Consider the following 16745-nt stretch of genomic DNA (forward strand, 5'->3'; position numbering starts at 1 on the left):
GTTTACCGCGTTTATATGCACATCTGGCGGCCATCCTGTCCTCAGCAGATGTTCTGTTTAAATGTGCCGTAACCACGGTGACAAATCGTCTCGTTGCAACTTGGTCCGGTTCTACGGAAGGAGCAGAAAACTCCTCGTAAACTTCCCAGAAAGAGTGACTCTGTGCGTACAGTCGATGTGTTTGTTTTCTGTTAAACGTCCTTCGTCATTCTGCTGCCTGCAGCTGCTTCAGCTCTGTTCTATTAAAAGGAACACAGAGGCTCTTTGACAAACAGAAAGCAGAATAGTTCCTCCTTTATCTTTGATCCCAAGTGGAAAATTTAGTCCACAGGGAACAGAAAGGGGGGAACAGGAGTAGGAAGGGACGGATTAACATGAGTGAAATGCAGCCTGTGACGAGTTGACTGGTCCGTCGCTTTAATTAGGCAAGAAGAGGCATTTCCACTGGTCAGGAAAATACTCTGGACAGACTGTTCAGCTCTTAGACTGATAGGAAATCACCCAAGCTGGATCAGTTCATGAATTCATCTACTGTTTTTGACAAGTGTTACTATTACATATGGACTTTTACTGGCTGTTTTACAAGCGTTTCTTCTCTGTGCCACTTTAGTTTGACATGTTTTCTAGTTTGTTCAACATTTTAAGGCGTCTACCAGAACTGAACAAATAAAAATATTTAAGAAATCTAAACTAAGTTACCCTACTGCTGTTACACAGTTATGATGGTACCTCAAAACTACATTGTTTCTATACAAATAGAATCCAGTGAAGTAATACAGCTGCTTGTTGTTCTTTTTCTGAAACCAGTAAATCAGAGAAAAGTCAGCATTCTTAGTAAACTTTAAAAGAGATTTTAAAAACCAGCACGAAAAGATACAAAAATGACACAAAAACCTGCAAAATGACACTAAAAGATGAAAAAAGGACACTAAAAGATAAAAAATGACATGAAAAGTTGCAAAAATGACACTAAAAGACACAAAAGTGACACAGAAAGAAGCAAAAATGACACAAAAAGATGCAAAAATGACCCAAAAGTTGCAAAAATGCCAGAAAAAGACACAAAAAAATTAAACTAAAAGATGCGAAAATGACACTAGAAGTTGCAAAAATGATCAACAAAAATGCAAAAAATGACACTGAAAGATGCAAAAATGACACTAAAAGCTGCAAAAATGACACTGAAAGATGCAAAAATGACCCAAAAGTTGCAGAAATGCCAGAGAAAGACACAAGAAAGTTAAAATAAATGATGCAAAAATGACACTAAAAGTTGCAAAAATGATCCACAAAGATGCAAAAAATGACACTGAAAGATACAAAAATGACATTAATGACACATTTAACCTAGAACTATCGACTCCACAGTGATTTATTCGCTCCACAGGTGACTATATTGTGTATTTTCCATTAAAAAATAAATTAAAGACAAACATTCACAGCTGAACTTTCCTGTTTCTAAACCAAATGCTCTCCAAGTTACTCCTCTTCGTTAACGTGACTCTGTGCTTCAGTGAGTAGACCACCAGATCTAAAGTCTCCAGTCCATCATCCTGACTGGAAACAGCTGATAAACCGTCCTGCAGATGTTGGCAGCTTCGTATCGCTGCCGGTACGACTCCTGCCGACCGTGGGGATTCCTCGCTGAACATGTCAGAAAGTGTTTAACATGAGGAAGAGCTGCTGGTTTAGAAGAGCAGGACGTTCAGTCGAGGGCAGATAGACGCAGAGGAAGTGGGGGAGGAAGAACAACACGACCCGGCTCATGTTTCTCTGACATTAAACCCTTTCATCGGGACGCCGAGCTCCCAAGGCTCTCCGTTTTTTCATTTATTTTTATTTAAGGAAAGAAAAAGCAAGATGTTGGAACACGTAGTTCCTCCCGTTTAGCTTCGAAGTCTTGAAGCTCATAGAAACAGAACAACCACGAAGACGGAGGAGAAACTCAGAGAGGTCTTCTGTAGGAGGAGACCGTTAGGATGACACAAAGAGACAAAAATAGCACAAAAAGATTCAAAAATTTTACAAAAATGTGCAAAAATTACCCAAAAGTTGCAAAAATTTCACTAAAAGATGCAAAAATGACAGTAAAACATGCAAAAATGTCACAAAAAGATGCAAAAATTATACTGAAAGATGCAAAAATGTTACTGGAAGATGCAAAAATGACCCAAAGGTTGCGAAAATTACAGTAAAACATGCAAAAATGTCACAAAAAGATGCAAAAATTATACTGAAAGATGCAAAAATGTTACTGGAAGATGCAAAAATGACCCAAAGGTTGCGAAAATTACAGTAAGACATGCAAAAATGTCACTAAAACATGCAAAAATGATACTAAAAGACACAAAAATGAAACTTAAAGATGCAAAAATGACCCAAAAGTTGCAAAAATGACACTAAAAGATACAAAAATTACACGAAAAAATGAAAAAATGACATGAAAAGATGAAAAATTAAACTAAAAGAAGCAAAAATGACCCAAAAGTTGCAAAAATGACACTAAAAGATGCAAAAATGACACTTAAAGACACAAAAACGAAACTTAAAAATGACTCAAAAGTTGCAAACATTACAGTAAAAGTTGCAAAAATGACAGTGAAAAATACCAAAATGTCATTTTTATCTTTGCATTAACACAAATGACCTCAACAGACAGAGGAAGCGATGAGGACATGGAACGACAGAGTAAATGTTCCCAACATCTGACCCAACATCCCTGTTATGTTGCAGACTTCCTGTCCAGCTGAAGTCGCCATGGGAACGTGTCACTCAGAGCTGTTGGAACTTAATACTCTTCAGGCTAAAACGTCTGTTTTCCAGCCGTTTACTGGAAGCAGGCGTGCTGATGTTTCATTCGGTCGTTTAGGGGATCTCCATGTCTCCAGTAACGTTTACGGTCTTGAACTCAGACTGCAGAACATCACTGAACTGTTCTGGTGATGTGGATGTGAGTCATCAGGTAGGATAACGGGATCCAACTGGAGAACATGACTGTCCATGGAGGAGTCGCCTCTTAATTCACTGAGATAGACCGCTGTGTTTAGAGTTTAGAGTGTGTGTGTGTGTGTGTAGGTGTGTGTGTGTGTGTGTGTGTGTCCATAAGCCTCACTAATTGTCCGGTGGGTTTGGTCCATCCTCAGTGTAGCAGTTTGGGTTTGTCTGCTACCAGGAATCTGAACTATGGACAGGATGTGAGTCAGCAGCAGATTGTGGTGATACCAGGGAGGCTATTTTTACTTGCTTTTTGATTTTGGGTCATTTTGCATTGATTTAATCGGCATGTCCACAGCCTGCAAGTACCTGAGTCACTGATGGTTTCCTGGTTGCACTGATGCACATAAAACACTTTCTAAATGGAAGCTAGGATAAGCTAACCAGCTGCTAGCTATAGCTTCATGTTTAGTGCGACTGTTTTGAGAACTGATGAATTGTTTCAGGCACTTTTCAAGCAAAAATAGTGAATTTTTGCTGCATACACTGAGCAAAAATATAAACACTTTTGTTTTTGCTTCCATTTTTCATGAGCTGAACTCAAAGATCTAAGACTTTTTCTATTCACACAAAAGGTCTGTTTCTGTCAAATATAATCACCCACAAAGATGCAAAAATGACCCAAACAGTGCAAAAATGACACTGAAAGATGCAAAAATGATGCAAAAATGACTTAAAAGTTGCAAAAATTACACTAAAGATGCAAAATCACACTAAAACATGCTAAAATGACACTAAAATATGCTAAAATGACACAAAAACATGTAAAAATGACACTAAAAGATTCAAAAATTACCCAAAAGTTGCAAAAATCACACTCAAAGATGTAAAAATGACACTAACATGCAAAATACACTTAAAGATGCAAAAATGACAACATAAACAGAACACTTTTGTTTTTGCTTCCATTTTTCATGAGCTGAACTCAAAGATCTAAGACTTTTTCTATTCACACAAAAGGTCTGTTTCTCTCAAATATAATCACCCAAAAGTTGCAAAAATGACACTAAAAGATACAAAAATGACCCAAAAGTTACAAAACATCACAAACATGAGTCGGCTGATCCAGATCTTCTCCAAGTACAACAAAAACTTTGCTTCCCATCGATCCATCACATGTTTCCATGTGACTAATGGGAGTTTTTCTTTTGTCTCTCTTTGTTTTGCAGCTCGTCAACTACTTAAATTCACCTTCTAGACAAAAAAAATATCAAAAAGTCTCAAGAAGCATTTCACATTGATTAAATGTTGATGCAAAGCTGGAGATGAAAGAAATATCTAGAAATTCTGGGAGGAAATCACAAATCAAAAGCTCTCTGTGCAGATCTTCTCCTTTTAACCAGGATTTGGTCCCAGTTGGATCCTCCAGATGTGACTAATGGGAGTTTTTCCTTCATGTGTCTTTGTTTTGGAGCTCGTCAGCGACTTAAATTCACCTCGTCGGTACATGATGAACCACAAAACACCCCAGGAAATCTATTGAAGCATTTCACATTGATTAAATGTTGATGCAAAGCTGGAGATTGAAGAAATATCTAGAAATCCTGGGAGGAAGTGACAGTTTATTCACAAACATGAGTCAGCTGATGCAGATCTTCTCCAAGTACAACACAAACTTTGGTTCCCATCGGATCCACCAGATGTTTTCCTGTGACTAATGGGAGTTTTTCTTCGTGTGTCTTTGTTTTGTAGCTCGTCAGCTACTTAAATTCACCTCGTCAGGAGATTATGGACAAAAACAAAGTCCCCGGAAGACAATAAAGACCACAGAGGCGTCTTGTTTGCGAGCTGTGGTGAGCTGCAGAATGAGAAGCCCCTAAAGCAGCAGCTCTCTGGAGGACGTAGAAGCATTTCTGAGCGAACGGTAAACAGCGTTTAGGCTGCAGCAAATATAGAAGCAGGAGGAGGACGTTGTGAGAGCGGCTGGTTATCTGCAGGATGAATGACAGACCACAGATCTGTAATAAAGCTGTGTGCTGTCGGTTGGTTCACAGGAGGAGTTCTTTCCATTGTTGATCTCATCCCGACCCGAGTCTTCCTGCCTTGTTTATTTACCCACGTTTATTTTCATGCTTTCACCACTTGTTTTGCTCAGGAGGCAGATAAAGACGGGCGGATGGGTGGGAATGTGAAGCGCATTTACCAAAGTGTCAAGTTGTTTTTCTCAACCTTCTGAATCCTAAGCAGTTTCTGGCTGTTTTTTATTTGCTCCTGTCAAGTTTATCCTCACTGTGGTTCGTTTTTCACTGCAATCTAAAGTCCTGCATCTCCATGGAAACAGAACAACCATGAAGAGGGAGAGAACTCAGAAATGTCTTATGGGCTGTAAAACACAGAATGACACAAAGAGACAAAAATAGCACCAAAAATTCAATAATGATACAAAAACGTTCAAAAATGACACTTAAAGGACCAAAAATGACACTGAAAGATGCAAAGATTACACGAAAAAATGCAAAAATTATCCAAAGTTGCAAAAATGACACATAAAGGAGCAAATACGACACCTAAAGATATAGAAATGACACGAAAAGAAGTAGAAATTACCCAAAAATTGCATAAATTACGCTGATAGATGAAAAATGACCCAAAAGTTGCAAAAATTACTCTAAAAGATGCAAAAATGACACTTAAAGGAGCAAAAATGACACGAAAAGATGCAAAAATTACACTAAAAGATGCAAAAATGATCCAAAAGTTGCAAAAATGACACTAATAGGAGCAACAATGACACAAAAAGATGCAAAAATGACACTAAAAGATTTAAAAATTACACAAAACGATGTGAAAATGACCCAGAAGTTGCACAAATGACACTGAAAGATGCTTTTGCCTTGAGCATGTACCTGGAAACGTTCCGCACAAAGCTACATGTGAACATTCCTGCTCATGTTTTCCATCTGCATGGCTTCATGTCGGGACCCTCGGATCCATAACAGGGAATTGCATCCCACCCGGCCATAAAAGCTCCACCGCTGGGACAGAGGTATCTTCGGCCTCCCTCTCAGCTGCTTGGATGAAAATGAACGGACAGAAACCCCTTTATGTCCTTCTGGGGTCAAATAAAAAGTGTGGGAACGAGAGACAAAAGAAATGCTTTTGTTAGCCTCAAATACAGAAGATATTGGCCTCCTAAGTCGCCCGGATGTGAGAGTTTCACCCACAGGTGTTGTTTTTGCTTAGCTGTGGCCTTGAAGCCGCCTGGTTTTCTCATGAAGTCCACCTTGTCATGATTAAGAGGCATTAGACATGTGGGCTGCATTTCAGCGACAGTTCTACAGCAGAGCCAGGTAGTTCTCCAAGCTGCCGGAAAATAAGTCCTGCAGGTCTGTGCACAACAGCAAAAAGAGAAGGAGCACCTGCATTTTCTGACAGCGAGACATATATTAAAAAGGTTTCGGTCAGCGTAGTGTTAACTGAATGACATTAAAAGATGCAAAAATGACCCAAAAGCTGCAAAAATTATACAAAAATATGCAAAAATGAGACTAGAAGTTGCAAAAGTGACACTAAAAGATGCAAAAATGACAGTAAAAGGTGCAAGAATGACACTAAAAGATGCAAAAATGACCCAAAAGCTGCAAAGATTATACAAAAATATGCAAAAATGACACTAAAAGTTGAAAGAATTACAAAAAAAGATGCAGAGAGGAAACTAAATTATGAAAGAATGACACTGAAAGACACGAGAGTGACGGTTAAAAATACAGAAATGACCCAAAAATTGCAAAAAATAACACTAAAAGATGTAAAAATGACACTGAAAGACACAAAAATGACACGAAAAGATGCAAAAAGTATCCAAAAGTTGCAAAAGTGATACTAAAAGATGAAAGAATAACACTGAAAGATACAAAAATTATACTAAAAGATGCAAAAATGCCACTTTTGATGTAAAAAAAAAATGACACTGAAAGATGCAGAAATGACACTAGGTTGGACTTATGTTCAATTCTTCAAAGTTCAGTCGTCTCCAGGGGAACATGGAGTCCACTAAGGAAGGCATGTTGCTGAAATCCAGTAATTCTGATACAAGGATGCTTCTGAAGCTGGTTTAGTTCAGATGCTTTGCAATAAGAACAAAAGAAGACAAACAACTTCCCAAATATCTGCTGCTAGAGTGATGTTCAAGTACGACTGCAGTAAATCTAGAGCAGAACAGTTCTAAGCAGGATGCTGAGGAAGAGCAAAGCTGGTATTTCAAACGGTTGGACGTGAAATTGTGCAGAAAATGTACGTACGTTGGCCGGTGCCGTGTCTTATTTTGGGGGGAAAGTGCATTTTGTTTGACAGAAAACAGGTGTGAGACATAAAGATATAGAATCAAACTCTGGACCAGCTTCAGCAATCGTTCCCTGGAGGTCCTATAGATGTTTCTCAGTGTTTGGACTCTTCTTGATGTCTTTGGAACGTTAATGAGAACTGCTGCTTGAGAGGAGTTAAAGTAAATGTTCGTACAACACGTCAGAGAGGCTGAATCAGCTCAGGAACAGTTGGTGAACTTTCCTGAAGACTTCCTTGTGTCTGTAGACGAGTCGTTTCCCTCTGGGGTCTTATTACTGCAGTACCTCTTCAAGGCCTCCTGCTTTAAACCAAATCCCTGATGATGATGATGATGATGATGAAAGAACACAAGGTCACAGTTTAGCTTCGTTGTTTTCTGCAGCTTTCATCAGTGTGCTCTGATTGGTTCTCCTCAGGGAACCGAAGGAACGAGGAAACATTTAGCGCTAAGGTTTAGCATCAAGGAGACGTTTTTGCTTGCAGCTGTCAGAAATATCCAGTTTCAGTCGTTCTCGGTGCAGATATGACTTCTTGCTCCTCAGATTGATGCCTTTTCTGGACGTAAACTGTGCTGCCTCGTCGTCTTCTAGGTAACAAGCTAATGCTTCTCTTGAGTAGCATTAGCTTGTTATTCAAAAGACTGTCAAAAATGACACGAAAATGTTCAAAAATGACAGAAAGATACAAAAATGTGGCAAAAATGTGCAAAAATGACACTAAAAGTTGCAAAAAGGATGCTGAAAGATGCAAAAAATGTGGCAAAAGTTGCAAAAATGGCATGAAAAGAAACAAAAATGACCCAAAAGTTGCAAAAATGACACTGAAAGACACAACAATTACACAAAAATGTGTAAAAATGACACTAAAAGTTGCAAAAATGATGCCAAAAGAGACAAAATGATGCTGAAAGATGCAAAAATTACACAAAAATGTGCAAAACTTACCCTGAAAGAGGCAAAAATGACATTAGAAGTTGCAAAAATGATGCTGAAAGATCCAGAAATGTGGGAAAAGTTGCAAAAATGACACTGAAAGACCCAAAAATTACATAAAAACGTGCAAAAATGACACTGAAAGATCCAAAAATAACACTGAAAGTTGCAAAAAAGAATGTAAAAGTTGCCAAATTGACAGTAAAAGATGCAAAAAAGACACCAAAACATGCACAGATTGCATACCCAAAAACTTGCATCCTCCATGTTGCGTTAATGAGGAAAACAACACTTTCATTAAAAAAATGTGGCAACAGGACAAGCAGAATGTTAGCATCATCCCCGATCATAGCAGTTTATATGTTTTTTTTTTTTTTTTAACGTTATTTTTTTGGCCTTTTATCAGCTTTATTGGATAGGTGCAGTGAGAGAGAGACAGGAAACAGGAGAAGAGTCGGGGGAAGACATGCAGCAAAGGGCCACTAGCAGGAATCGAACCCGGGCCAGCTGCGTCAGGGACCAGCCCTGTACATGGGTCACCTGCTCAACACGTTGAGCTATACGAGCGCCCAACAGTTTATATGTTAAACTGTGATTTCACAGCGTTTTCTACACAAATACATCATACGGATGCTGTTAGTACGAGACACAGTCTACTGAAGCCATGAAATAACCCTGAAACAGAGCATTTCAGATCATATTAGCTACTGTTTACATCGATGACAGCTCTGCAGAGTTTTCCAAACATTAAGCAGCTTCCTGAAGACTATTAGTTGTGTTGTTCTGCAGTACTTCTGGCAAACAGCAAATAATCAGCTACTAAAAACGGAGCTGAAGGTCAGCCAGTCTGGGAAAAGCTACAAAACATCAAACGCTGGAGTGGATAAGAGCTACCGGCTAATTAGCAGCACCTCGGATTACAGCATCAAGTGTTGGCGGGAGACGGAGACGCAGCTGAGGAGGTTTTGTGGATGAACTGGACCTCAGAGGGAAAGAAGAGCTGCCAACAAGTGCTCAGCACATGTGGGAAAATCTGCCTGGAGAAGCTCCATGCGGCGGCTTCATGGAGCCGCTGGAGAGTGTGCAAAGCCAAACGTGGCCACTTTCAGGAATCTAAAACATATTTTAGTTGAGAAATAACTCCACGTGTGTTATTTCACTGCTTTGATCAGTGTAGAAAGTGTGTGGATGCAGTGAGACATTTATTACAAAGGTTTCAGTCGGTCTCATGTTAACAAAATTACACTAAAAGAAACAAAAAGGATGCAAGAGTTGTAAAAATAAAATTAAAATATGCAAAAGTGAAACTAAAAGATGCAAAAATTACCCAAAAGTTGCAAAAATGACACTAAAAGATGCAAAAATTAAACCAAAAGATGCTACAGTGACAGTATTAAATGTGAAAATGACCCAAAAAATGCAAAAATAACACATAAAGAAGCAAAAATTAGACACGAAGACACAAAAATGACACTAAATGATGCAAAGATGACCAAAAGATGTAAAAATGACACTGAAAAACACAAAAACGACAAATAATATGCAAAAATGAACCAAAAGATGCAAAATTATACAAAAAATGCAAAAATGGCCCAAAAGTTGCAAAAATGACACTGAAAGTTGCAAAAATGGAACTAAAAGTTGCAAAAATGACACTAAAAGACATAAAAATGACACAAAACTTGGAAAAATTACACTAAAAGGTACAAAAATTACGCTAAAAGATACAAAAATGAACCAAAAGTTGCAAAAATGACACTTAAAGATGCAAAAATGACACTAAAATATGCATAAATGATCCAAAAGTTGCAAAAAGTATTCTAAAAAATTGCAAAAATGACCCATAAGTTGCAAAAATTACACTTAAAGATGCAGAAATGTTCCTAAAAGCTAGGACGCTGTGTGTGGGAGGAAGACAAACAGGGAAAGAGGTTTTGTTGGAAACAGTTTGGGAAAGAAAGAGGAAGGAAATATTGGGATTAAGAGGAGGAAAGTAGAAGAAGGTAAAAACCCAAACGGCTCGAGAAAGAAAGAGGGACGGAAAGTTAACGATGGAGGAAGAAGAGAGAAACTTAGAGATAAGAAAGTGGCCATTTTCAGAGGAAAGCCGGAGCAGGAGGGATGAGGAGCGAGGCAGGGTGGAGGTCCGTTAGCAGGAAGTCGGAGCGTAAGCGTTTGGCCTGGGGAGATGGAATCTGTTGCGGTGTTTGTTCTGGCTTAGCGGCCCTCGGCAGGCCTCCTCCAGGAGAGCAGGAAACCCAAAAGAAATCAGAAACAATGAAAGCAGCGACGACGACGGTGGAGGTAAAACCCTGAGTCACGCTGAAGTAAAAGCAGCGAAGGACACATGGTCTAAACTGGACGACTGTAGTCATAACAACAGCTAAAAACAGACCAGATCCAGGACTGGAGGATCCCAGGAGGCTCTGCTCTTTCTGCTTTAACTGCTGCATTTCACAACATCACCACCACATTTCAGGATGCCTTTAGTAGGATGCAGGTTTGTCACTAATCACTGAGGGTGTTCTTGGTCTGGCCCCACAGCCAAAGCTAAAATTATCATCATTACACAGTTTGAACCAAAACTTTTACATAATTCCCCCAAAATCTGCTGCATCAGACGCTGTGTGAATGAAAATGGAACAAACAATGGCTCATCATGTGTATTTTAGGCCTGCTAGATGCAAAAATGACACTAAAAGACACAAAAATTATACAAAAAGACACAAAAATGACACTAAAATGTTAGAAAATTACACAAAAATATTCAAAAATGATACAAAAGTTGTAAAAATGACACTAAAAGACAAAAATGACATTAAAAAACAACAATTACACAAAAAGATGCAAAAATGACACAAAAATGACACAAAAGTTGAAAAACTGAAACAAAAAGACACAAAAATGACAAAAAAACCCCACAAAATTGACAAAAAAACCAAAAATGACACAAAAGATGCAAAAATTACCCAAAAGTCATAAAAATGACACTTAAAGATACAAAAAGGACACAAAAATTATACAAAAGGACTCAAAAATGACAAAGATTCAAAAGTGACACTTAAAGATACAAAAAGGACAGCTCAAAAGCTAAAATGATCTTTTTCTAGTCTGCATCGAAACTTTCACATAATTCCCCCAAAATCTGCTGCATCAGCGGCTGTGTGACTGAAAACAGAACAAACAATGGCTCAGAAAGTGTATTTTAGGCCCGCTAGATTCTGGAAATAGGGCAAAAGTGCAGCTGTAGTTTTAAATCAACTTGCAAATGTGGGAAATCAACGGCCCCTTGGCACTCTTGGGTAAGACTGAACCTGGACGTTGCGGCCAAATGTGGTTCTCAAACAAGAATATTCTACCCCACAATGAAAACTAAGATCATCTTTTTATAGTTTGCATCAAAACGTTTACATAATTCCCTCAAAAATCTGCTGCAAGAGATGCTCTGTGACTGAAAATGGAACTAACAATGGCTCGTAAAGTGTATTTTAGGCCTGCTAGATTCAAAAATGACACTATAAGATACAAAAAATTACACAAAATGAAACAAAGATGTCACTAAAAGACACAAAAATGACCCAAATGTTGCAAAAATATCACTAAAAGATGCAAAAATGACACTGAAAGATGCAAAAATGACACTATAAAATGCAAAAATGACATAAGATGCAAAAATGACACTGAAAGATGCAAAAATGACCCTAAAAATTGCAAAAATGGCACTACAAGATGCAAAAAATCACACAGAAAAACACAATGACCCAAAAGTTACAGAAATGTCAGTAAAAGAGGCAAAAATGACAGTGCAAAAAAAAACAAATAAAATATTCATTTCTAGTTCATTATATATTATGTAGTATAAAAAATACATGTATAGATTTATTAACACATTATTTATTATATAAATAAGTATAACCCATAAAATCCCAATAAAACCTGTTATATATATTTTAGATTTTTTATTATTATTATTTACATCTCTAATGGTTTGTAGCTGAAATCTGGATTTTTTTTTTTCACAAAATGACACAAGTGCATTGGTTTACAAGCTCTGGTTTAAAAAAAACAAGTGGAAAAAAACAGCTACTAATGCTAATAAAATGAACCTGACCTGCTTGAGCCAGAGGGAATTAAGAGAAACCAGAGCCTGACCCAACCCAGACCTATTTGTTAATGGGAATTTAAAAAAGAAAAAAGAACAGATCAGATGTGGGATTTGTTCCCTACGGAGACGGAAAAGACGCATTAATTGTGGAAACGAGTCACGCAGGAACATTGTCCGGTTCGTCACTGGATAGCCGACCTGAAGCCGTTTCCTGTGACTGCTGCTGAACCCTCGGTGTAGCTCGTTTTTAGCTCTTTATCTGTCCTTCCTGTTGATGTCTGAACTCATGCTGGAGCAGCAGAAAGCTCCTGGCCGACTGAAGGCGTGACTCCAAACCCGACACACCTCCAGGTTCAGGGCTGAGCCACTTCCGTCTCTGGACGATGAGATATACACAAGTCCTCAGACCTTTTCCTGTGTCCAAATAAACAGTCCAGAACAGGCGTGTTTAGCAGGAACCGTGCATGCGTGTTGGTGAACATGTGAGTTACGTAAGAGCCGTCATTAGAGCTGCTTCCTCTGGTCGCAGTTCGTTGACCTGCAGGCCCCAAACAGAGCTGGGAATCCGCATGTTTCTGGATTTGGCTTCACATTAGCAGCGACTTAACGTCCTGTAAACACTAGAGCCGCACTCGTATTTAGTCAAGTGCACTCAAGTACTTTTAAATTGTGCTTCATTCATCATGATGGGCTGCTGGTGTCTGGGTTCCTTGATGCAAAAATGACCCAAAAGACACAAAAATGACACTAAAAAATGCAAAAGTGACCCAAAGATGCAAAAAGGACACAAAAGTTGCAAAAATTATCCTAAAAGATGCAAAAATGGCAATAAATGATGCAAAAATGACACTTTAAGAAGCAAAAATTATACTACAAGTTGCAAAAACGGCCCAAAAGATGCAAAAAATGACACTAAGGTACAAAAGCAATGCAAAAGATGCAAAAATAAATGACACTTAAAGAAGCAAAAATTACACTAAAAGTTGCAAAAATGGCCCAAAAGATGCATAAATTACACTAAAAGATGCAAAAATGGCATTGAAAAATGCAAAAATTACGTTAAAAGATGCATAAAGGACACTAAAAGATGCAAAAACTACCCAACGGGTCATTCAAAAAAGTCAATGGCATCCATATCCTGAACCCAACAGGAAGTCAGCCATTTTGCTTTAACTTTGAGATTTTTTGTTATTTTGATCATTTTTAGGGGATAACTCCAAGACACCTCAGATTTATGCAGAATCTACAACAGGTCTTAATGATGAAAACTTGTCAAAATGTTCCACAAAAATCTACGGACGTGGCCATGGTGGTGCCTAGCGCTTTGATCCGTTGCCATGAAACAGGAAGTGCTGTCTAACTACCCTGAACATGCTCCAATCTGCCTGAAACTTTACATGATTGATCAAAGACCTGCTCTGATCACATCCATATGCTAATATTCATTCAAAGTTGTAGCGCCACCTTCTGGCAACAGGAAATGACATGTTATATACTTTGTTGTACTATTATTAGCCGAATGACCATATTAACCTCAAATGTGGTGACATAAGCCTGAAGACGATGATCATGATTCATGTGGAAAATTGCGAGTTTTGTCTGTAGCAGCGCGACGAAGTTCAATGTCTTGACATGACTACTGAAGTGTTTATATCTCAGCTGCACATGATCCAATCTGGACCAAACTTCATGTCCTAGACAACAGTGCAGGTCTGAAGACATCCACACTCCAACACTGAGTCGTAATCTTAGCGTCACCTACTGGTAACAGGAAGTTACAAGAAACTTTGATATAACGTTTGACATTGGTCAGCTGAGTCTCAGCTCCTTGACATTTCTGTCACACCTCAACATACACCACTTTTCTTACTTTTCTTTCTTTTTGGTAGCAAATAGAACATAATAGTTTGTAGTTTTCTGAGGCTAGTATCTTGGTTTCATCTTCATATTGACCAGAAAGTTGTGATTATCTAAAGTAAAAAAGACCATGAAGACACTGGAAAGCTGGACTTTCCCTCTCTTATCTTGTTGTCCTACATTTGTTTTTAATCGTCTCCTGACCTGTCATCTGTCCTGCAGCTAAGAGGATGTTTGTTTTTGTTGTCTGCTGTTTGTTCCTCTCTGTCTTGTACTCAGATGTGTTTTTGTGTTTTCTAGGTGACCTCTGCTTGTATCCCGGCTCCCTCCAACGATCTGGTAAGTCCCGTCCATCCACTCTGGTCTTAGTTACGAGTTCTGGCTCCCCAAAAAACCACAGTTTGGTTTTCCTCCTGCTGGATTCCTTTTGGGACGCCTCAGTTTGAGCTCAGTTCATTCCTGGAGCTGCTGCTGGAGGAAGTACTTCTGTTTATCCATCAGGGAGTCTGTTTGTTTAATGAACTCTCCTTCCTCTTCTTGCCTCCTCTTCTCCCCTCTTTCGCCTCCTCCCTCCCTTCGTCCTACTTCCTCTCTCCTCCTTCTTCATGCCACCGTTTGGTCGTTCCGTCCAGCAGCGTAGAGGGACGACTCCTTCTCGACACATCCAGCACCTGGTGAGAACTTTAACCTCCATACTTTCCTATCATCCTCCTCCTCATCTTCATCCTTTTCTTTATTACCCTCCGAGCGTCACGCTGTCCATCTGGGAAAATTCAAAATTTCCATGTAAATAACATTTTGCTGCTTAGTTTAGCTTGATTTAGCTCATGGTGGTAGACAAAACAAAGTGAAAGTGAAACCAAATTCTAGTAACGCTGCACAAACGTTCAGATGTAGGGATCCTCCTCTGGAGAACACAAACTTTACAACACTCTGCAGATTTAATGTTGACAAATTGGACTTTTTGGAATTATAATGATGCTAAAGAAAAGGTCAAAGATCACAAAAAACAAAACAAAAAACAATAGAACTGATCTTCTTGGGCCTATTCATGTATAATGCAGTCATTTTTATTGGAAATCTAGCCTTTATCCAGCTACATTTCTTTTTGATTTGGTCTTAAAACATTCTGAGAAAGTTCTGCAAACTTCAAGTAATGTTCTCAAGTTCCCAGAATGTTCTTCTTAAAAATACATTCTAAAAACGTTCCTCTTAAAACCTTGCTTTGTGATGTTACATTGAGAACGTCCTTTCTTTATTGCGATGCAACATTGCGGGAACGTTTTATGGAAGAACGTTCTTAGTTCACTTTGAACCTCACAGGAACATTATTAGAAACGATAAATATCCTTAAAACGTTCTTTGAACATCAGATTTAAATGTTTTCTTTCAAACATTCTTAGAACTCGTAGGTAACGTTGAGGGAACTTTCTCAGCTTGCTAGATCCAGCAGGATTTTTTTGGTTTTAAAAACGTTCTGAGAAAGTTCTGCAAAGTTCTAGTGATGTTTTCAGCAGGAACTTTTCTTTTAATTCCCAGAATGTTCTTCTTAAAGGCAGATAAAGTTCTTTGAAGACGCTCTGAAGCATTTTCCAAATGTTACATAGAGAGCGTCCTTCTTTTGTTGTTACATAACATTGTGGGAATGTTTTATTGAAGAACGTTCTCAACAGCAACATCCCCAAAACATCCTCAGAACATTGGAGGTAAAATGTCGACATTTTAATGAGAGGAACGTTTTATAAAAACACATTCTGTCGTCTGAGGGCCGATAACATCTGGAGAACGTTTTTTGAATGTTAGCTTGAGAACGTTCTTCTTTAGTTATCATCGAACATAATCTGACAATATCCTTCAAACATCCTCACAGGAACATTAGAAATGATAAATATCCTTAAAACGTTCTTTGAACATCAGCTGAAAATGTTTTTTTTAAAACATTATTAGAACTTGTTGGTAATATTGTGGCAACGTTCCCTGCTTCTTGGGCCCAGCTAGAATTTCTTTGTCGTAAAAGCGTTCTGAGAAAGTTATAGTAAAGTCTTCAGCGGAAAGTTTTGTTTTAGTTCCCAGAATGTTCTTCTTAAAGTTATTTAAAGATGCCCTAAATATATTATATATTTTCCAAAGTTGCATTGAGAACGTCCTTCCTTTGTTGTCATGTAACATTGTGGGAACATTTTCTAGAAGAACGTTCTGCATTACGCACATTTAAACATGCAGTGTTACGGTTTTCCATTTAGTTTCATGAGCTTCTATCTTTTCTGATGAGTTCTGATGTAAAATGCAACAAATTAAATCCGATTCTGCACCAAATAATCCAATAAATGTCTTCCAAATATTTTGAACATTCAGTTACAGTTTGTGTACGTGCAAAACAACAACAGAAGCAAAAAAATATGTGACGAAAAAGAGAAAATTGAGCCAGTTTTATGTTTGTTTTTTTTAAAGAGTCCTATCATTTATTTCCCACACAGGTTTGGATGTTATATGCTGTGGTGCTTTTATTGTGAAAGGAAATCTTTGTATTTTACTGTATTTTGTGGGGTTTTCTTTGCTCCACAGGGATCCAC

At 38.3% G+C, this 16745-nt stretch overlaps 1 protein-coding gene across 4 annotated transcripts in view; it reads left to right on the forward strand.

Moving 5' to 3' along the window:
* Positions 1 to 16745, forward strand: part of tns2a (tensin 2a) — a 77122-nt gene that overhangs the window by 37209 nt on the left and 23168 nt on the right. For 3 of the 4 annotated variants that reach the window (XM_055013141.1, XM_055013143.1, XM_055013144.1), the window contains exons 4-5: positions 14473 to 14511; positions 14805 to 14846. In XM_055013141.1, the coding sequence (XP_054869116.1) occupies positions 14473 to 14511; positions 14805 to 14846 (81 nt within the window). The remainder of the gene's footprint in view (positions 1 to 14472; positions 14512 to 14804; positions 14847 to 16745) is intronic. The other variant, XM_055013142.1, reaches the window with a different exon arrangement.

Source organism: Amphiprion ocellaris, chromosome 8, assembly GCF_022539595.1.
Source record: "Amphiprion ocellaris isolate individual 3 ecotype Okinawa chromosome 8, ASM2253959v1, whole genome shotgun sequence".
Lineage (NCBI taxonomy): Eukaryota > Metazoa > Chordata > Actinopteri > Pomacentridae > Amphiprion > Amphiprion ocellaris.